Source organism: Danio aesculapii, chromosome 4, assembly GCF_903798145.1.
Source record: "Danio aesculapii chromosome 4, fDanAes4.1, whole genome shotgun sequence".
Taxonomy (NCBI): Eukaryota; Metazoa; Chordata; class Actinopteri; order Cypriniformes; family Danionidae; genus Danio; species Danio aesculapii.
In genome coordinates, this window is record NC_079438.1 from 30,216,622 (window position 1) to 30,238,974 (window position 22,353).

The 22,353-nt window shown below is 37.7% G+C and overlaps 1 protein-coding gene across 1 annotated transcript; it reads left to right on the plus strand.

Annotated features, from left to right (window-relative positions):
• The first annotated feature begins 1,015 nt into the window (after positions 1-1,015).
• LOC130222845 (gastrula zinc finger protein XlCGF57.1-like) lies at positions 1,016-10,076 on the plus strand. Its single transcript, XM_056455416.1, has 3 exons — positions 1,016-1,049; positions 1,399-1,548; positions 4,911-10,076. Exons 2-3 carry the CDS (start codon positions 1,464-1,466, stop codon positions 6,248-6,250), a joined length of 1,425 nt encoding a protein of 474 aa, XP_056311391.1. The 5' UTR covers positions 1,016-1,049; positions 1,399-1,463; the 3' UTR covers positions 6,251-10,076.
• The last annotated feature ends 12,277 nt before the right edge of the window (positions 10,077-22,353 follow it).

Sequence of the window (22,353 nt, forward strand, 5' to 3'; positions counted from 1 at the left end):
CATACAAAAAAATCTATCAGGAGGCACGCTTAGTAAGATCACAATCATATTGTTTAAACTTTAGTTTTGTTGATTTGCAAAACAAAAAAAGGCTGTTACTCTGGTTTTACAACGCATGAGCGGCGCGTAACAAGGAGGTAGCCTGCTTTTTTGGCGGGCATGTTAACTACCAGGACTCGCGCGTGCCACAGGCACGCGGGTTCTCTGCGCACACGCGGAGATGCGTCAGTTTGCTTTTTGATTACATTGCTTTCACCAGCGTTGGTTAGGTTGCACATAGAGAATAACCGTCTTTATTTCGAAATTACCACTCTTAATAAATACACTTGCATATGAAGTAAATCATATCTCAATGCATTTACTTGGGCACTGGAGATTTTTGCTGAGGCACGTGCCCCAGTGAATTGGGTCTAGCGATGCCCCATAGTGGCTGTTTTTTGCCCCTGTATTCTTCAGTATATCTTCATTTGCACTCAGCAGAAGAAACTCAAACAGTTTTGGAACAAGTAGAGGATGACAGAATTGTACATTTTATGTGAACTACCCCTTTAATGCTTCTTTAGGTAAAGGTAAAGTTAAATATTATTACAGAAGATGTTGCTAAAGAATGGCAGGAAACGTGGAACACAGATAAAAAGAGACGACAATTCATATGAAAAAAACCCTATATAGGCCTATGAAGTTGTAGAAATAGGAAAGAAGAGGTCTTAATTAAGAGGATGAGATTTGGACTTGCATATTAATAGGAAGTAATGTGTTTTAGACATGCAAGTCATCATGAATTGGATTAAAAAGTTTCTTAAATTTGTCTTAAAATGTTTAGGTTAAAGGTTTTGATTAACTTTAAATACTGAATATCTGTGTATGTCTGGGTTTGTGTGTGAGAGAGAGAGTGTAAAGTCGAAAACGGGGGAGAAATGTATCAATAAGTCATGATTGCAACAGTAAGTGGCAAAAAAGCAAGCTAAACAAAAAAGACTTTTATTTTGATGTGACGTGTGACGTCATCAGGCGGCGCCGCTTCAGTGCTGTGATTCAACTGGAGAAAGGTTTGTGTTTTAAAACGTTAACAGATATAAACAGATTTAATTAAAGCACAAAGAATGTAATTTGCCAAAAAACTAAGAAGAAGAAGAACCGATTTAATTAAAGTTTCAGGTTTGTTTATCCGATGATATGTCCCTGTTGTTGAAAATATCATTTTAACCCTTTATACAACAAAGTACTTTTTTATTTTCAGTAACCGAGGGCTATTGTTTGAATATAACAGAAATGTGTGTAATAAGTGTTTTAATGAAACCTTTCACCAGATTTATTTTTGTTAATTACTCTCATATAAAGAAACTGTTGAAAAGAAGTTATTTTGTTTCTGTAAATTGTTTTATTCATTTTAAACAGGATAAAGTGTCCAAACGCAGAGAAAAACTCCTGCTGAAGCGACTGATCTCCACACTGTTATAAAGATGGCGTTTATTAAAGAGGAGAGTGAAGATGTGAAGATTGAAGAAACATTCAGAGTCAAACAGGAAGATCTGCAGGAACAAACAGGTTGATTTTCATTCTCAAAGACCAACTCAGTCATTTGATCCTCATTCAGATATATTTTAATAATAAGAATAGTAAATTAAATCCATCTTGCAGCCCTGAGTGTGCTGCCTAGTTCTCCTTAATGCACATAAGCATTTATTAAAACACAGGAATGTCTTTTGTCATTTTTTTTTGTCATATTAGTCTCCCATTTTTCCACCTTCTTAAGGTTATTGCTTTTCTTGTTCTCCTGTTTGTAAAGCGGTCTTGAGCACTGGCGCTATATAAAATAAATAAAAACAATAAATTAAAAAAGTTTAACTGAGCTGACGATATTTGACCTACAGTATTCTCATAGAAGATATCTGCTATTACAGTGATCGTGTTGGCTTAGTACTTTTCATTTGCATATATCACGTTGATCACAATTCCAACTTCTTTAAGGGTTTAAACTTGTATAAGTAGTTGTTACTAGTTCTCACAGATATTGTCTGAGTTAGAATTACATCATTATTATAATAATTAATTACCAGGGCTATTGTGTTTAAAGAGGGTTTCCGCAGAGCCTTAAAATCTCATAAATTCCAAAATCAATCATTTAGACCTTAAAAATTCTTAAATTTACTGAAATATTGTGTTTGTAGGTCTTAAATCTTTTTTAAACAAGTCTTCATTTTCCTTTGTTTATGTTTTGCTACCCAATCTGGTCAAAACCCATACAATCACCAACAATCCATCTCAATATAACTTTAAACTTTTTATTCAAAAAGTCTATTTATCATAATGGTTTAAATATTTTCCTTACAATAACATCTGTTTAAACGTGCTCCATGTATTTACTGCTGAGGACATCGACCTGGACAGATTGTTGTGCATAGATTTAGTTTATTATAGTTTTTAAAACTTTTTAAAAACATTTCTTCATTTTTTAATTTTTTTTTAAGAAAGTTTATGTTGAAAAAGGTGTATGGATACAAGTAAAGATTGCTTGTTATTACACATTACTTAAGATCTTTTGCTAAGAAATATCTAAAATATTTAATTTTTTATTATTCATTTATTATTGTATTATTAAATGCATTAAATTATAATTTTTTGGAAAGGGCAAATAAAAATCTTTTTCATTTGGGCCATTTAAAAAAAAAGTCATAATGGTCTTAAAAAGTCTTACCTTTAACTTGGTGAAACCTGCAGAAACCCTGGTTTAAAGTATGTCAGAAAAACGTGGATGCCCCCAATTTTAAATAAGCTGATTGAAATGGACACTAAAATAATTAATTGTTATAAAACATTGTACAGTATCCTAAATCATATAATGATGTTATGGGACGACATGAGACAAAATGAACAAATTATAGTGGAACAATAACGTTTAGCATTGCACTGACTATAATTGGCCAACAAACTAGTATAAAAATAACTTTTGCTGCTTAAGAAATAGATTACAGTATGCTGATGATATGCAAACATTTGAGTGTAAAGTTCGTCAGTATTCACCATATTCTTCACGTACCAGCAGGCGGCGCCATTTGAATCTTTTTGCTTGAGACTAAATTAATTTTTAGATCCTAAAAACAGTGTTATGCTGCTTAGGCATGGGACAATAACCACTTTCAAGGTATACCGCGGTTTGAAAAAAGTCAAGGTTTTAAAACTGCCAATATTTTCTACTGTACTGTTCCTACATGAAAGTCATTTTTTTTTTTACATTTGTTTTAAGTTTTTTACCACAACAATATCTCCAGCAGAAAAGATAACCAAAGATGCTATTTTAAATCGTAAAGAAATCTGCGTTTATGAAACAAATGAAGACAGCAGAAGTCAATGATTCATTTGAATGCTTTAGCCTGACATGTTTACTGCTCCAAAATACTTTCAACGTTTCTTAAAAGAAAATATATTTTTTTTTCAAAGGGGAAAACATGTTTGTTTTTTACCTAGACTTTTAAAAAGAATACATTTTAGAGCAGTAATCACAATACAGTGAAACCGTGATATTTTTATTTAGGGTTATCATATTCTCACAATCTTATACTGTCCCATGCCTAATGCTGCTTGATGTTGCAAAGTCATATTTTCTAATTTTATTGTTTTTCTTTGTATATATAGTTATGAACACACTTGTTTGTAGAGCAAGTAGCCATTTTATTATTCCTTGTCATTTCTCCTATAGCATATGAGATCAGGTCACTATGACATGATTGACAATTGTCGCTGATTGTCATTGTAATCTGGTTACCCTGAGACCTAATGCTGAGTATTCTTAGGGCTGTTTACACTTGAAATTTTTAACCCTGGGTAAACAGAATCCTGGGTTATCTGTCACCACCTTCAACAGTGCTCATGCTGTACCTGGGGTTAAAAAATAATCCTGGGTGTTCATTAACAGACATTTTACATTCGCAAACCCTGGGTTAACATTATTATTTGGATATTTACGTTGTCACTGTCCCTGATTGGACAAACAGCAGGTAACCTTTTAAGATGGCATTTCTGCATCTTGTCAGTTCGTAGCATCTTGTCATCATGTAGGTCTTCAGCTAAGCCTCAGGACATGCACAAAGGCAAGAAAACAAAGACAAAAGTACAAATGAATAAAAACAAGTAGCAAAGTATGTTATCTTGCCATCTCCTCATCACTTCAATTTACAGCAAACGTGGCATAAAGAATTTGCATTAATTCATTCATCTTTCTTCAGCTGAGTCCCTTTATTCATCAGGGGTCGCCACAGCGGAATGAATCACCAACTTATCCAGCATATGTTTTAAACAGTGGATGCCCTTCCAGCTGCAACCCAGTACTGAGAAACCTAAGTTATATACAATAATGCAAACTCACTAATAAATGAGTGAATTATGCGTACTTGCTATGAACGTGCAGAATTTGTTTCAGTCAGGTCTTCCAAGCAAGTTAAATATTTCAATGTCTTTTAAGCATTTAAAGCCACAGGCACAAAACAAGCTTGGTTTTCCTCTGACTGCCAAAAGTAAATATTCTGCAAGGTATATGATCTGATTTTGAGCTGAAACCTCAGACACATTCTGGGAACATCAAAGACTTATTTTACATCTTGTAAAAAAAGGTTCATAATAGGAACTCTTTAAAGGGAAAGTAGATGCAGAAATAAAAATAGCCTCACCATTAACTCTCCCTTGTGTGGTTTTAAACCTTTATGAGTTTACGATTCTGTTGAACACAAAAGAGGATATTGTGAAAAAAACGCTGGCTTACTTTGTGTTCCAGAAGAAAGGAAATGTTTAAACCCGCATGACAGAGAGTAAATGGTAAGGTCATTTTCATTTTTGGGTGAAACATCCATTTCATGCTCGTCGCTTTGTGCCTTCATACTAAAGTTAACTATTTTTTCTTTCTTTTTTTTAAGACCTGATGGTGCTGAAAGAAGAGACTCGTCAACAAAATGAAATGGAAGAGAAACAGCAGTTTGAGAACCCCCAAGAAATAATGACTGATGAAAAACCCACACTGACTAAAAAGACATCATGCGGAAGACCATGGAAATCCAAATCTAGGTGTAATTTCAGTAGTAAACAAAGTAGAAAGAGTTTCAGTCAAAAGCCAAACATTGATGTTGACATGAGAGTTCACACTAGGAAGAAACTTTACACATGCAAACAGTGTGGAAAGAGTTTTGGTCAAATACAAGGCTTTAAAACTCACATGGGAATTCACACTGGAGAGAGGCCGTACAGATGTCAACAGTGTGGAAAAGGCTTCTATAATTCAGGAAACCTTGCAGTGCACATGAGAATTCACACTGGCGAGAGGAAGTACACATGCCAACAGTGTGGAAAAAGTGTCTATAATGCAGGAAACTTGGCAATGCACATGAGACTTCACACTGGGAAAAGAAAGTACACATGCCAACAGTGTGGAAAGAGTTTTAAGCAAAATGGCACCCTTGAAGTCCACATGAGAACTCACAATTCCACAAGTCCACAAGGAAGAACTTTTACTTGCACACTGTGTGGGAAAAGTTTTGCTCAAAAACAAAACCTTGACATCCACATGAGAATTCACACTGGAGAGAGGCCGTACACATGCCAACAGTGTGGAAAAAGCTTCTATCTTAAAGGAAACTTTGCAGAGCACATGAGAATTCACACTGGGGAGAGGCCGTACACATGCCAACAGTGTGGAAAAAGCGTCTATAATGCAGGAAACTTGGCAATGCACATGAGAATTCACACTGGGGAGAAGCCTTACTCTTGCCGCCAGTGTGGAAAGAGTTTTAAGCAAAATGGCACCCTTAAAGTCCACATGAGAACTCACAATGGAGAGAGAAATTTTACTTGCACACAGTGTGGGAAAAGTTTTGCTCAAAAACAAAACCTTGACATCCACATGAGAATTCACACTGGAGAGAAACCTTACAAATGCACAGAGTGTGGTAAAAGTTTCAGATGTAAAAACACACTCAAACACCACATGATAAGTCACACTGGAGAGAAGCCGTTTGCATGTGCTCAGTGTGGAAAGAGCTTCACAACCAAAGATAGCCTCACAAACCACATGAATGGTCACACTGGAACCATAGTGTTCACATGTGACCTGTGTGGAAAGAGTCTCACACGCAAAGACACCATTAAGCGACACATGAAGACTCACTCTGGAGAGGATCATTTTAGATGCAGTGAGTGTGGAAAGAGCTTTAAATGTAAAAGAAGCCTCAGCTCTCACATGAAGCTTCACAATAGAGAGTAGAGTCCTCAAAATTGAGGCCTTGTCCACACAAACATGGGTATATTCAAAACGGCAGCTTTTTCATGTAGTTTGGCTCTTTATTGACGTGAAGTTTATTTATAAACTACTTTTGAGAGAATCACATGCTTATGATTGTCCACCGATGGTCCCGCATTAGCCAACATGGGTCTCCCCCGGGTTCCTCCAACAGTCCAAAAAACACACAACCTAAGTAAACTGAACATTTTAAATTGGCACAATAGTCGAGCTCTTAGTAAGCCTTCTATCTCCCTTTACCCATCTCTATATCAATTATTAGAAGAGAAACAAGTCAAAACAAAAACAGAGATGGAGGAGAAAACTTAACAGAATAGTGTGAAAGAATACCTCTGATCAACACTATCATGTTTTTAGAAATTGCATTAATAATTGTGTAAAACTCTTTAGGTGACAAGCAAAACCATGTTTGAAACAGAAGTTATTGTAATTAAGAATGTTCCCATGGCTATCCATCATATCCAATAAAGAAAAAAATATTATTTTTAACCCAATTTTCATAAAATAAAGACTTATTGCGATATAAAATAAAACGACTGTTCGATAAACAAGTTTTATGAGGACTGAAATTATGGGAAAAGGCTAGTTTCAGCACATTAGTTTAGATAGTTTAGTTTAGACAGTTCAAAATCATATCTGATCAAAAAGTAAATACCACCTACTTTGTGAGACTTGATGATGCCTCAGATGCACGTAAGATTGCATTACTACTTACCGTCGCACGACCACAATCTATAGAAGTGTTTAAAGGGCACCTATGGTGAAAAATCTACTTTTCAAGCTGTTTGGACAGACATATGTGCATGTATGGTGTATAGACCGTCATATTGGGGTGATAAAAACACACCCAGTCCTTTTTTTCAATTTAGCAACATAAAAAACGGTGGACCGCAACTTTACGTAGGAGTGCGGTCCCCCCGCCCACCGAATTGATTGACAGCTGCACGTATTAACATGTCCCGGTAGTCACGTGTATAATCATCAGCAAGAGAGGACGAGTGCAAAGCAACCGGGAATAAAAGGTGTGTCCAGTTCGTTAGGATCATCAATCATCATCAGATGTGTAAGGACAAATATGATGGGGTAATACAGATGTGAAACTCAAGAGTGAGTTTCACGTGTTTAAAATGTTTTAAACGTGTGTAATGAATTACAGCGATTTAGCTTAGCTTTACTTCATCAGCACAGCCGAGTGTCAGAACAATTATAAAGGAAGACGCTTCAGTCCCGGTTTGTGGACGTTAAATCAGGTTTATTTTGTACATTTCCATAACAGATATCCATACAGCAGTGAGGATTAACCTGTATCCTGTCACATATGGGTGCAAAAAGAGTGCAAAGCTAAACGGGCGCTCTGTCTGTCTGTGTGTGTGTCTGCGCGTGTGAACTTTGTGTGACCCTGCCATGCAACTGCACAATAAAGACTAATTGGTAAAGTTCTTACTGTAGTATTTCTCACAAACACTACATGAGATCTACTTCCTTTATGTCTGTCTGTTGTCTGACGCTGCCGAGGGAGGAGATTAAGGCACGCAGAAAAACACGTAGAAACGGTGGGCGGGGAGGACTAGCCTTAAAGAAGCAGTACACCAAAACCGCCACCCAGTGAAAAAAATTATAAATAGGAATTTAATAAAAGGTATAATATAAAATCTGATGGGTGTTTTGAGCTGAAACTTTACACACAATTTTTGGGGACACAAAAGACTTATATTAAATCTGAAAAAATGGCTAACCTAGGTGCCATTTAATACACTCGTGTTTGATCAGGAAGAGGATAAGGACAAATATGATGGGGTAATACAGATATTTGATGCACATTGCTCACCCAGAAAAAATGAGACATTTGAAAGGTATGTTTTTCATTCTCATCTGCAGCAACAGGGAGATACTTTTGACAGTTTTTTAATGGATTTGAAGTTGAAAGCAAAACAATGTAATTTCGGACTGTTGCAGGACTCAGGGATTCACGACCAGATAGTGTTTGTCATCAATGATAAAAAAAGTAAGGGACAGGCTCTTGAGAGAAACTGAGCTTACTATGAATGAAGCTGTACGGATTTGTCAGCATGCTAAAACATTTTATGAAATAGCAAGAATGAGGGGAGTTGACTGTTTAGCCATTGTGATGGAACAGATGCAAAGAGGTGGAAAGAGGAGAGTGAAACCACAGCAGTATGAATTCTAGGCCAACACATTTCCTTTGGCTGCTGTATATATCACATAGGTAGGTGCCACCCTTGTGAAAGGCAACAGCCAAAAAGTAAAAGACAAACAAGAGTTTCACAGTCAGGGAATCAAACCCCAGTCTTCCTCATGACAGGCAGAGACACTGTCTACTATACTAACGAGGAGATGCACAGTTAGAACACCCGTTCCCACCCCACACAGATCACCAATGTAATCCATTCCTAACAGCATTGTCTGCCGCGCTGGCCCTAAAGACCTTGGCTGACAGCAAGAGGAGGGTTGAAAACTGGGCTTGGACAGCTTTTTTTTCATTAATATTCCTTGCTTCTTCATCAGTCTTCGACTTGCCATCAGCAGTAACTTTAACAGTGCATCACACAGGAGAACGTTATTAGCATGTTTTGCAACAAACAAAGCACAACGTTCAATCTTACACATAGCCCAGCTTTTACTCCACAAAATGTCAGCTTGCCCTATCATGAGCAGCATCCAGTCAACCCTTGCAATTACATTTAAACCGGGGAAGCTCATTACAGTGAATACTAGGTGACAGAACATGAGAACTCCACCACTGCAGAGTGAAGTTATCGACCTTGTATTTTTTGGTGCGGCTGTACCCTTGAACGCTTTATCCAACCTCAACATCAGAAAGAGATGGGATCCTTACTGGATATGTTTTTTTTTTTTTCGCCCACACAGATAACTCCTTAGTTGAAACCTTTCATTTTCTATACTTTTGTGAGAGGATGTCTACAAGTGTTGGCAATATAGTGGTGAGCATAACTGGCTTCTGAAGGATTCTGATTTATACCTTTTAATCCGTTTCAGCATGAATCAACAATTTTTTCAACTATACCTTTTTGCATCATCCTGTTTCTCATTATCTTTATTTAATATGATTATTTGATTATTTAAATGAGTATTTAACTTTGAAATGATTTTAACTAATGAATAAGTTAACACACTGCTCTATGTAAGAATGTTCAGTGCATTTGCCTGTCTCTGTAACTTTTTTAAGAACCACCAAACTAGATCAGAGGTCACGGAGACCTCGAGTGGAACTGAGGGCTGAGGACTGGAAGCAACTGTTTCTATTGTTATTTCTATGAGTTAATACTATCTAAAATGTCTGAAGTGATTTAGTTATTTTTACGGTTAATAAATTTAAAGTGACTCTACTTTTTATTCAAGATAGACTTTGTGTAGTAAGGATATAACTGCCTGAATGTAAATTATACTGGTTTTTAACCAGTTTTGATAAAGACGGCTGAGAGTACACTCAGCCTTTGGTAAGAAACAGATTATACTTTAAGTGTGTGTGTTCTATTTGATTTTGGATCAATTTCACAGGTCTGGAGTCAGCTCTAAACAGTCTAGTGGATGTCTGACATTTATGCTTAAGATATTGTTCAGAATTGTACGCACGCACCTCATGTGGAGATTTTCCTAGTCTATCTGTGTTTTAACATCAGGTTAGAACACTGTATGACGCAGTTATTGACGTTATGTGAGGATATAATTGTTAATAATTTGTGATTGTAAGCAGAGCGGCCTAGGAACTCATTTTCGAGTGTTGAAGCTGGCTTTTGCTGATGAAACTGCAAACTATCTTCAGTAAACTTTATTTATTTATTTAAATCTCTGACTCCGGCTCTTCTTCATCTGACAGACTGGTCATTCTTTGGGTTAAACTGTATACCATCCCTACATCAGGAATTCAATTGGTGATTTTAACAACTAAATTGCTAATAGTAAAAATTGGTTTGTCCTACACACACTTCTCCACTGTTACATCCTCTCTTCCCTCACACACAGTTCTCACTTCTTGATGTAAATAGTGCAGCAGAAACACTCTGTTCCACTTTAACATCCTGCCTAGGTGAGATCTGTCCTGTCCCCACCAGACCAATGCACCCTACTCCCTCTAACCCCTGACTGTCGGATGGTCTGAGAGAATGGGTAGTGTTAGGGCATGTTCTGAGATAACATCAAACAGCACCCAGGGAAACAGAGAGAGCATGGCACAAATCAAAAGCCTCCACTGACCTTAGCAGATACCAAACCCAGCTGTCATCTTTAGCCTCCCAACTCTATTCAGCCAAAACCACATACTACCATAACACAATTAAGACCACTTCAGACATCTGCAAAATATTCAGGACATTTAATACCCTGCTTTGTTCTTCTCCACCAACTCCTTATCAGCTGATGATTTGGCCTCCTTTTTTACACAAAAAAACACTCAAATTAGCAGTCTATTTTCCACTAAATCCAACCTAAATCTCCATCAAACAACACCCTCTGAAGAAAAATTCACTCTCTTCCTTCACTCCACACTGGCTCATTCCCAACCAGCAGGTGTAACGGAGGCCAGCTAGTGAAGTGCTGTGCAGGTAAACTTCACTCCTCTGACCTCTTAAGGTACTCTGGCGACAGACGCTGGGGGCCATGGTCTTTAGCCTCCTTGTTAAATTAACTGCCATGCAGAAGGTCGCCAATTCGATCCCAGCTCAGAGCGGGTTGGGTGGTGTAGGGCCAGCGGGGTTACACAAGCCTGGGTAACTTCACTGTTCAAAAACACATCACTCAACACCTCATTGGATAAAAATACAGACCAGTCTCTCTCTTATTCTATTTATTACCAAAACACTACAAAGGGCTGTTTTCAACTAAGTTTCCAAGTTTTTAACTCGCATCAAACTGCCTGAAGGATATCAGCTTGGAAAAAACATCACCAACTGCTTACTAATCTGCTTACATCACCTTCCCTGCAACTCCACACAATCAACACAATTTCTCAATCCAGCTGGGATCATCCACCATTACCCCATGTAGTTTGGTAAACAATCATAGGGTGATTCTAGATGATGAGTTGTCCTTCAAAGAGGACCTTGCTATCACAGCTCCATCATGCAGATCTGCACTTTTCAACATCAGAAAAATCAGACTCTTCTTAACAGATCATGCTGCACAACTTTTAGTGCAAACTCTTGTCATTTCAGGGCTGGACTCCTACAGTGCTCTTCTAGCTGGACTCCCATCCTGCACCCTTAATCCTCTACAGATGCTCTAGAATGCTGCAGCTCATCTGGTCTTCAATAAGAGCCCATGTAACTCCTCTCTTTATCTCTCTGCATTGGTTACCGCTCGAGGCTCCTATCTAGTTCAAATCACTGGCACTGCACCCTCTTACCTCCACCTACTGCTGAATGTCTACATCCCCTCCAGGAGCCTCCAAATATGGTAGTGAGTGCAGGTTATAAATCACTTTCCAAAACCTTTTCATTAACTGTTCCATGCTGGAGGAATGTCTTCCCATTCCCAACTAAATGTAAATGTAAATGTAAGATTCTCAGTCTCAAAAATAATAAAATAAAAACAAAATAACATTAATCCATGCACAAAATTAGTCCATTACAAAATCCAATACATAAATTCAAAAGACAACTTGTGAGTTAACAAAAATTGGATTTGTGATTTTAAGAATTGTGTGCTACTTCCAGAGACTTAAGGAGATCAATAAATGTGTCCCTCTGGGGCAGTGGCTTCATTTGAATACAACATGTATTTATTGCAGTTAATCAATGGTTTTTAACCCTTATAGCAGATGAATCCTTCTGTATGTGTCTGAAATGTATGATGTCTGGTACTAAACAAAAGCTAGTGATATTTGCAATACATTGGTGTAAATGAAAAACTAGTATCAGAAACAGTATTTGTCTTGTAACATTTGATGTAACATAGTAACGAACTTACAAGATATTTTACCACATGAAATTACCAAGCAGTCTGTTAATGACTTACCCTGAGCATAATGGTACAGGGCGTGGGCCCGCCCTCCATGGCAACTTCTCATTAGAAGACAGTGCCAATGGGATGGACCAAACCAGATCACTTAATCCAGTGTTTCCAAACCCTGTTCCTGGAGGCACACCAACAGTACATATTTTGGATGTCTCCCTTACCTGACTAATTAACTTCAGGTTTTGGAGTCTCTTCCTATGTTCTAATTAGGTGATTCAGGTGTGTTTGATTAGGGAGACATTGAAAAGGTGACTGTTGGTGTGCCTTCAGGAACATGGGTTGGGAAACACTGACTTAATCTACTGCAACAGTAAAACTTTGATTTTTGCATTAGCTCGCTCATGCTCTCTGCCCCCTCTCGCCTTGCTCTTGGACACTGCATCGGCACGCAATCGGGTCACAAAGAACTTTCCATGCAACCCCAAAACCACAAAAAACTTCTGCAAATCGACTCGCAGCAGAGTCTGTCACCCCGGATAACCAGGACAACTTCCACTCACAAGCGAGTCAATCCCAAGGACTTCACTGAAGCTGAGTCACCAACCAATCAGGAACGCTGTGTTTCATCGAGGCCAGTCGGCGGAGGACACTAAACAAATGTTGTCTCTTGCTGATTTATAGCAGTTAAAGATAAGCCAAATCTCTGCTTTTGTGGTTTCTCAGGTGTGATTCTAATATCTAGTAATAAGAGCTAAATTTAATTTGGGACGGTTGTCAACTCATTTTGCACAAGCACCAGAATTGAGAACCACTGCTCTGAGGTACTCAAAATAACAAACTACCATACTCAAATTGAATTGCCTTCCTAAATTTACTTCTCTACTTCAGTATATTTCGTTACAATATTTAAAACCGTTGGATTATTTAGTCAATTAATTTATCTGGAACAATAAGCACCCTAGGTGGCATAGGAGTACATCGCAACAGCCAGTTGATGAAAAAGGGTTGGGGCTTCCTGAGTATTTATTTCATTATTACGCCTTCAGTCTGAGACATCTCGCGCTGGTCCATCCCTTCTGAGAGAGCTCCATCTTGGTTTATAGTTGAAAAAGCCATCCTACTTCCCCTTCCACCACTACAATGTCTATCCATTCATTTATTTGTTTTTTTTTGTAAATGTGTTATTTTTGAGACTGATCTCAGAAATATAATAATTTTTACTGACAGAATTTTTGGTGCAGGCTAGGACTGTCTCTGCCATTTGCAGATAACGTTGTCCAGGGAAAGAAACATCACCTCTAAGTCAGAAACCATGGTGCTTGACTGGAAAAAGGTGGCCATCTCCAGTTTGGAGGAGAGTCCTCACCCCAATTGGAGTTCAAGTATCTGCGTTTATTTTTTTTTCTCAAGAGGAATGGAATGTGAGATTAAAAGATGGATCAGTGCAGCGGCAGCAGTAATGCAGATGATGTGATTGTCTGTTGTGGTGAAGGAGCTGAGACGAAAGGCAATGTTCTCAATTTTCTGCTCAATCTAGGTTCCTACTCACAACTATGGTCATGACTGAAAGGGCAAGATCTCAGATACAACTAGACACATTTTACAAAGTGTTATGACCCACTTGTTTGAGCCACACCATAAAAGAGAAACGAGCCAACAAAATAGCCTGAATGCAAATTATTTAATATAAAATGTAACTCAAAGAACAATCAATCTAAGCAACCAACAAATGTCTAGTGATAATAATGAAGATAAACAACTTAGGATATAATTACAACAACGCTTTAACTACATGATACAAGTTATGCAAAACAAAACCATAAGGTTAAAGAGTCAATGAGATGGCAGGTCTTGACATGAGGATTCCTGAGTAGCCAAAGCATCCTGGGGTAGCTAGCACAACAACTTGTATATACCCATCGAGGAGTAGTCAGGCATCCAATCAGGATTTACCACATACTCCAATCTGGAGTCTTGGGATCATCACAGTGTATTATTATTGTAAAACCTAATCACTGTCGCTCTGCCTAAATCATAAAATATTCATCAAGTTTGTATTCTACTCAAAAAGTAAATGTAGTAAACTAGGAAGAATCTTGAACCTAAAAGTAAAGAAACTTTACTAATAAAATATGCAACACAGGACAACTGAAAGGGCTTTCTAAACTTGAGGCCCTGGTATACTGCAAACTAACCGTCCTGGAGCTCCACCTTCTTTGATGTGCAGTGTCTTCCCTGAGATTTTAAGCTGCAGAGGGGTTGTTTGACAGATGTTTATGAAACTGTTCTTCTCTTAGCTGCCATCATTGTGTTTACGGTAAACGGGAGGTGCGCAACACATTTACTGTTTGGAAAACAGTATACCGTCACTCAGCCTTTTCAAACATTATTCAGACATGAAACATCCTGTCCACATGAGAAAATGTTTTGCTGCATTCATGTCATGTGTGCAACTTTTTGTCTATGTGTTTCATAATCTGCGCAGAATGAGTGAAACTCTGTAGACACTGATCAGATCTGTACGGTTTCTCTCCAGTGTGAATCCTCTTTTGTGTTTGCAGATGTGTTAACTGATTAAACCTCTTGTCACAGTGTGAACACTTGTACAGTCTCTTCAGTGTGAATCATCTGGTGCAGTTTCAATTTTGGAGCTGTAATAAAAGTCTCACACTCAAAGCACATATACTCTTTCACACCAGTGTGGATCTTCATGTGCTCATTAAGGTTTGCTGATCGGTTGAAACTCTTCCCACACTGAGTGCATGTGAATGGTTTCTCTCCAGTGTGGGTCTTCATGTGTTTATTAAGGTCTGAGGAGTTGCTGAAACTCATCCCACACCGAAGCTGCGGTCACAATAGAGTTTGAGCATGCGAAATTCTGTTGTACGGCGCTGTGAAAAAGAGCAGGATTAAACAAGATGATTAGACATTAAAAAAAGTGAGCGATTGGTCCATATTTTAAATTTCTGTCCAGAGAGGTCATGTTTTGATCTTCGATTGGTCTCACACAGTCAAGTAAAGCGATTTCGCAGGTTAGAGTTCACCAAGCTTGAACTTTACAACTAAGTGAACTGCGAAACTTGACGCACAAACTTGCATTTCCGGTCTGACGCATTCGCGTGCGTATATATGGAAGTCTATGGGGAGAAAAGTCTAGTGTGGCTGCGGTTTATGTGCTAGTGAATGGTATCTCTGAATGGTGTGGCTCATCATGTGTTTATTAAGGTGTGATGATTGGTTAAAACTCTTCTCACATTGAGTGCATGTGAATGGTTTCTCTCCAGTGTGGATTCTCATGTGTAGATTAAGGGATGATGAGCGGATGAAACTCTTCCCACACTGAGTGCATGTGAATGGTTTCTCTCCAGTGTGGATCATCATGTGTCCATTAAGGTGTGATGATTGGCTGAATCTCTTCCCACACTGAGTGCATGTAAAAGGTTTTCAGGTGAGCTTGGTGTCGTAGGGCCTGCTTCACCTTCCTTTTTTCCTTTCGAGTTATGTTGTTTTCCACTTGCTTTCTTCTTGTTACTGATGTATAACCGAATCCCCTGGCTACTTAGAATCAAGATATGATTGATTATGAAAACATAATCCTTCAAAATGACGATTTATTTGAGATTTTGCGGGAGCTGTCAGAGAGTGCGACCTATCGAAGCATTGCTCGCTAGTGCCCCCCTGAAGAGCTTTTATCTGGCTTTTAGTGACTTCACTCGCTTTACAGATATTAATGGCTTTGTTCAGATCTAGATCTGGCTCTCTCAAGAGTCTTGCTCTGATTTGATCATTGTTCACTCCACAAACAATGCGGTCTTGAATCAGAGATTCTGTCAACTGTGCAAATTCGCACTCTTTAGCTTCATTCATTAAATCAGTCACATAAGCATCAATCAGTTCATTTGGTGCCTGTGCTCGAGTGAAAAACACGTGTCTTAGATATGTCTGTTTTTTTCTAGGTTCACAGTAACTTTTGAACTTTTCCTTTAGCACTTCATAATAATTAGCTTCCGCGGCTGTGAACTCCATGGTATTAAATACCTTGAGTACTTTATCTCCAGCGGCGTGTAGAAACGTAGCACATTTTATTTTACCTGAATTTTCAGATGTTCCACTTGGCACAAGATACAGTTCAAACTTTTGTATCCAGATTCTCCAATTCTCCGCAGTATTTCCTTCAAAATTTAACTTATTCGGTGGCTTTAACTAATCCATCTTTAACTTCTGACACCATGTATTATATTCTGTAGACTCTTAATGTTTAGGCATATTTAGATAAAAGGATAGAATAATAAATAAAGACAGCAGACAAGGTTATTTAGTTAGCCGGAGTTTCTCTTGTTCTGCACTCTATGTACATAGTGCTTCACAGTATACACAAGTACAGGGCACCACCTAGTGGTGTACATCAGAATACATCACAATAACCGGAACTCCAAGTCGTTTTTTTTTGAAAAAAAAAAATTGGCACTAGGGGAGTCTGAAAAGTCACTAAGTTGGCAACACTAGCTAGCAGTGTCTTTGATTGAAGGAAGTGCTCACACCTCACGCATGTGAAGTACAGAAGGAACGTTCCATTTTTCATGGGGGCCCCAGTGTTGAAAAGAAGAAAAAACGTTAAAATCTTAACATTATAGACAGATTTGACAACATACGATAGAAAATGTATAAAATAGCTCTATGATTAATATAGGTTTTTTGGCATTGGTCTTGGGCTCCCCGGGGCCCTAAGTGGCTGCTTACCTTACTTATTGGTTTAGTCCGCTCCTGCACACACAGATCTTACTCACACACATATTTCAATAAATGCTGTCTTTAATCTGCAGTAATAATCAGCAACAGTGTAATTCACAGCATTCACCACATGACTCTAATGTGTTCATCTTTTTGACTGATATTCTGCTGAAAATGTTCTGCTGCATTTTCCAGTATTTTATCACTAAATGAAGAGTGGGGAGAGTGTTTTCTGCTAAAGAAGTTGCTGATACACATCAAGAAACCTGTTCATGTCTAGAAGAAGGCACACGACTTACAAAACAGGTTTATTTTGAGGACTGCTTCCTCATCCCACTGAATACTTATTTCTGAAGTAGTGAAAATGCACACTTATGAAGAGATATCATTGGTCAACACAAACATCACAGTATATATAAAGTATATTCAATGAAATCAGTGAGAGAAATCTTTTTTCAGCCTACCTAAATAAGAGCTGCTATTAATGATGTCAGAATCATCAGTGAGGGTTTGCTGCACTATTGTTCATCAAACATAATCAACCCTGTCTGATTTCATATTCTCTGAGCTGTAAATATTGCAGTGTATTTACATGATCTCCAGATTTTTGTTTGTCTCATATGTCATTGTAATGGCTATTTTCTTCAAAGAGGCTCTCTCTGTGGTCAAGAAGACAAATTCTTACCCAGAATGTCTTTAAAGCTTTTATTCTTTGCAAAGAAAGTCACACAATCATACATCAACGCCAGTTTCTGCAGAGTAAGACACTGAAGGAAGCGAGTGTTCGCCTTTTATGTAATTTTCACAGAACACAAGGTCACTATTCGTGAATTGCAGTTTTGTTCCCTGCCACATACAGCCTAACTAGTTAATGTATACAGAAGGACAGAGAAAATTAACAGGTGCCAAAATTGCCACGCATGGCTTAAATAATGTATAAAAAACAGACCTCGTAATGTGTATAAATGAATTTCCACCACAATTCCTGTCTTTTTATAATTCATTGATAACATAAACATTAAATTCATTTTATATTAGTTTCCAAAACTACACACAGTTCATAATCAAAATGTCTGTACACACCATACACAAGAGATTCTTCTTGATATAGGTTCCTAATCAAATTCGTTTTTTTGCCAAAAAACATCCCTATTCTCTGGAAGCCGGGCTAAACGAATAATCACTGTTATTGTGTTCATCTCACAGAGTTTAATCACAAAAATTTTTTAATTTACTACTGTTATTTCATACACATAGTAAATATTGTTAAAAGTAGTTTCATTCAGTAGTAAAATCATTAATTCTCTAAATCAATAGTACTACATCAATAACATCATCCATAAATGTAGAAACATGTTGTTGTTACTGCACTCTTAACTGAAAGCAAATCTTCTGTATGCATAAAGTACCTGATTCTGGAAAATATAATAGATCATCCAGGTAGTCCTTGACTTAAAACAGTACTCATGCTGCATTTGAAATACACAGTACCACACAACTCATACTACTACCTAGGTAAACTTCAGAATGCTTTAAAGAGTAATAAAACACCAAAACACATTTTTTGAGATGTTGACAGTCATATATACGTCCTTAGTTGCTAAAAACACTATTAGGACACATATAGTTCACTAAAAAGTTCAAATTGGTTGTTTTTTATTTTATGCAAATTCGTTCTTCCAGTTTGAAAAGACATTTTGAAGCTGCGCCACGCCCATAAGATCCTTGTGTCAATTCCAGCGTTGAGACTGAATGTCTGTATCGGCCGGTACAAAGTGACGTCTTTGAGTTTTCATCATTAATTCATGAGAAAGACTTTGTTCGAACCAATCACCAAGCTCTATTGTGAATGATGTGCAACTTCATTAATATGCATAATATAGCTTCAGCGACTGTTTTACCTGTTACAGTGTTCAGATGGCAAAGAGACGACACGTTGTGTTGCCAACCATAATTAAAACAATTAGAAGTAAAAGTAGAATTTTTGGAGACATGGGTCGTCAGTGTTTGTTTCCATTTTCCCATGATAAGAACACTGCTCGCGTGTGGGCCCACATTTGTGGATTACAGTGGTGTGCTAACATGTGACAAAAATACGTTTATAAGGAAACAATTTTACCCGAGAGCTTTTCGCATCTGGAAATGGTGAAATCCGGATTTGCCGCTCCTTGTCTTCTTTAAAAAAAGATGCGGTTCCAGTTCCTGCTGATTGTCCCGTCTCTATGCATTTGGTAAATGTGCGATCAGTGTTCTTTGTTTATGTTTATTCAGATGACAAAGTTAGTTGGTATCATCAGCAATACTCTTTCAGTTTATAAAGACATACCTTAGTCAAAATGATTTATTTACTAAGTTTACAGTAATACCACTAAAATATTATGGACTGTAAGATCTGCTCTAAATGCTCCTCTCTGAATGTAAATATGCAAACATCTTAATCAAACTATTACCATTGGATTTTCACCACGTATGATTTTCACTGCATTTTGTGACAGGATAGTGGCACTATTCTCTGCACCTACTGAGTCTTTGCATCTACAGAAAAATGCGGAGGTTTATTTTTTCTCTCCCATATGGTGTGCGGTATTAAATTCCATTAAAACAACATTCTTCCAGCATTTCCTCACATCCAATATCTTGTTTTTCATGAGGGGCATGCATGAAATGTTCCTGAATGAAAATGAAAGTGCCAAACTGCAGTTAAAGTTGACAAATTAAGAACGAAACACCCGAAATTACATGAAACACCGGAGGAAATGTGGATAGCGTGGTGATGCGATGACATTAATCAAATTATGTGCTATAACATGTAAAAAGAGATCATGAAATGAAGATTTAAAAAGCAACTCATGTACACACCTTAATCATATTGTCTTATTTAGATTAAGGCAAATGATTTGATTACTGATGTCCACGTAAACATAGTCACAGTCTATCTCCCCTGTGTTTGTGTTGCAGCTGTGAAAATTATATGTAGTGCATGTACTGAAACCCCTTTTCATGCAAACCCTTCCTACGTTCGCCACTCACCACTCCCACCTAAAGAAAGCTGGACTCACCCACTTTCCTGACATTTTTTAAACTGGAGGTGTGAAAGCACCCTGCTGAGACAGGGGGCGTTTCATGGGCCTTTAAAGCTAACACCAGGGCCAGTGCCTCTTTCTCAGATGTACTTTACTTTTGAGCATTGGTCACTGGCTCACTCATTATGTGTGCGTCTGTCTGTCTGTCTGTCTATCTGTCATCAATAGAAGCTTTTTCTCTGCTTTGAATATCAGTGTTGAGAGTAACACATTACATAAGTAGAGCAATTACTGTAATATATTAGTTTTGCTTTAATGCAGTAATATAACAGATAACTTTTCCAAGTTTGGTAATATTGTACTTGTTACAGTCTTAGTAACGCACATTACAATGACACACTTTAGCCTGACTTAAGTGGTGTTACTTAACTGTTGTGTCCCTGATGCTAAATGTCTAAGGTAAGAGAGTAAAGCTGCGGTCACACTGCACTTTTCTCACAATAGACTTCTATCAGATCAGAAACACAACGTGCATCAAATTTCGCATTTTACTGCGTTACAAAGTTCAAGCTTGGTGAACTCTGACCTGTGAAATCACATTACTCGACTGCATGAGACCAATCGATGATCAAAACATGACCTCTCTGGACAGAAATGTAAAATATGGACCAATCGCTCGGTTTTTCAAATGTCTATTTATCTTGTTTAATCCCGCCCCTTTTCGCAGAATTCCGCAAGCTCAAGCTCTAGTGTGACCGCAGCTTAATAGAGCAAAAGAGTAAAGTAAAATTGGTCAAGGTGAGCTAGTAGCAGTCCTCTGCTCCACATGACAAACATGTTTACATGTTTATGTTATGTTCAAGTAGTTTAACAAAAGCACAAATGATAAAAGTAAAATCAGAAGCATAAAAACAAAAACAAAAAAAGCAGCCTTTAACTAGAGGGAGTAAAATGGTTTATACCAACAAATTAAAAGAAAATTAACAACAGAAACATGCACTAAATCCCTGAACATAAACAAGAGAAAAGGGGTTCACAGGAATCAAATGGCACACACATGCCTACAGCTTCCCACACAGAGAGAAGCATCACAAAAACAACAATGATAAAGCTATTCAAAAAGGTTACAATAAGCTGCAACTTTCATACAGTAGCAATCTCTGGTACTGTCAGCAACATTACAGAAAGGCAGGAAAGAGGTTCATCACTCTGACATCAAGCTGCAGGATGGCAGACATGTTGCTCAGCTTAACATTTCCTCAGCTCAGAGTCTATTTGCTCCTACTCTAAATTGAGTTAAAATAACTCAGCAGCAGAGTTAAAGTTAATGAGAGAATTAAGTGATTAATTAAGTGATGATTGAGCCCTGATGATGAATATCTGCTGCTAATAATAGGTAAACCTTCAACAATTCTGACTAAAAGGTTGTAGCCTCAATATTTAAGTGTTTGGTAAAATCAGTACATTTCCTCAGTAGGATGAATGTCTACTGGTCAAATTTAAGGCAAAGTAAACAACTTTTTTAATAAGCCACTTCATATTTCCAACCTGTGGGTCAGCCTGACCACCCACTGGTGTCCTACTCACACCTGCTGCTTCTCCAGCTTCCGGCGCCTAGACTGCAACTCCACACAGGAAGTTTGGCCAGAAGAATAATGGTCATGCCCAACAGAGCCTAGTTTTCTTGAAGTTTTTTCGCTTCACTTCATCAATTGGTGAAGTTTTTTTCTTTATCACTGTCGCAACTGGCTTGCTCGGATCAGGACTTGTGGAGCTGTGATTCAGTAGATTTGCTCTTCGGTGTTGAACTTTCCGGATTGAAAATTAAACCGCACTGAACTGAAATAAACTGAACTTTAATTCTGAAATCTGGACTTTACTAGAACAATGTTAAGTTGCTTTGACACAACCTAAATTGTAAAATCACTGAATAAATAAACATGAATTGAACTGAATATGTATGCCAGGGTTTCACTTTGGACAAGTGACATTGGACAAGTGTGTGATTCTCCACCTATCTCATCGGTCATCTGAAGTCATTTGAAAAACTGGTTTTATTATTTTTCTAAAGTGGTTGTGGTTTAACCAGTTGAACATCTAAATAAACACTCCTGTATGATGATAAAGAAAGAAAAGTTCCAGAACTTCTGCTCAAGCAACAAGTAGAGTCTATATCTGCATTATTCCTGGTTAGTAAGTACAGCTTAAAATAATGACAATCAATTTTCTAAATTCAGCTTTTTGAAATGTCAAGTTTCTTGTGACAGGTTAATTTGATTATTCAAATAACAAATAAACTCTTAGGTCTATACGTTAATTGTGAAACTAATTCAGATGTTGTTGCTCTTGTCCTGTGTAGCTGTGAATGGATGAAGCACC

What these genes read in the sequence shown, in the direction of transcription:
- LOC130222845 (XM_056455416.1), top strand. Translation starts at nt 1,464, where the DNA reads ATGGCGTTTATTAAAGAGGAGAGTGAAGATGTGAAGATTGAAGAAACA. An exon ending in AGATCTGCAGGAACAAACAG is followed by an intron (nt 1,549 to 4,910) that starts GTTGATTTTCAT and finishes CTTTTTTTTAAG; the next exon opens with ACCTGATGGTGCTGAAAGAA.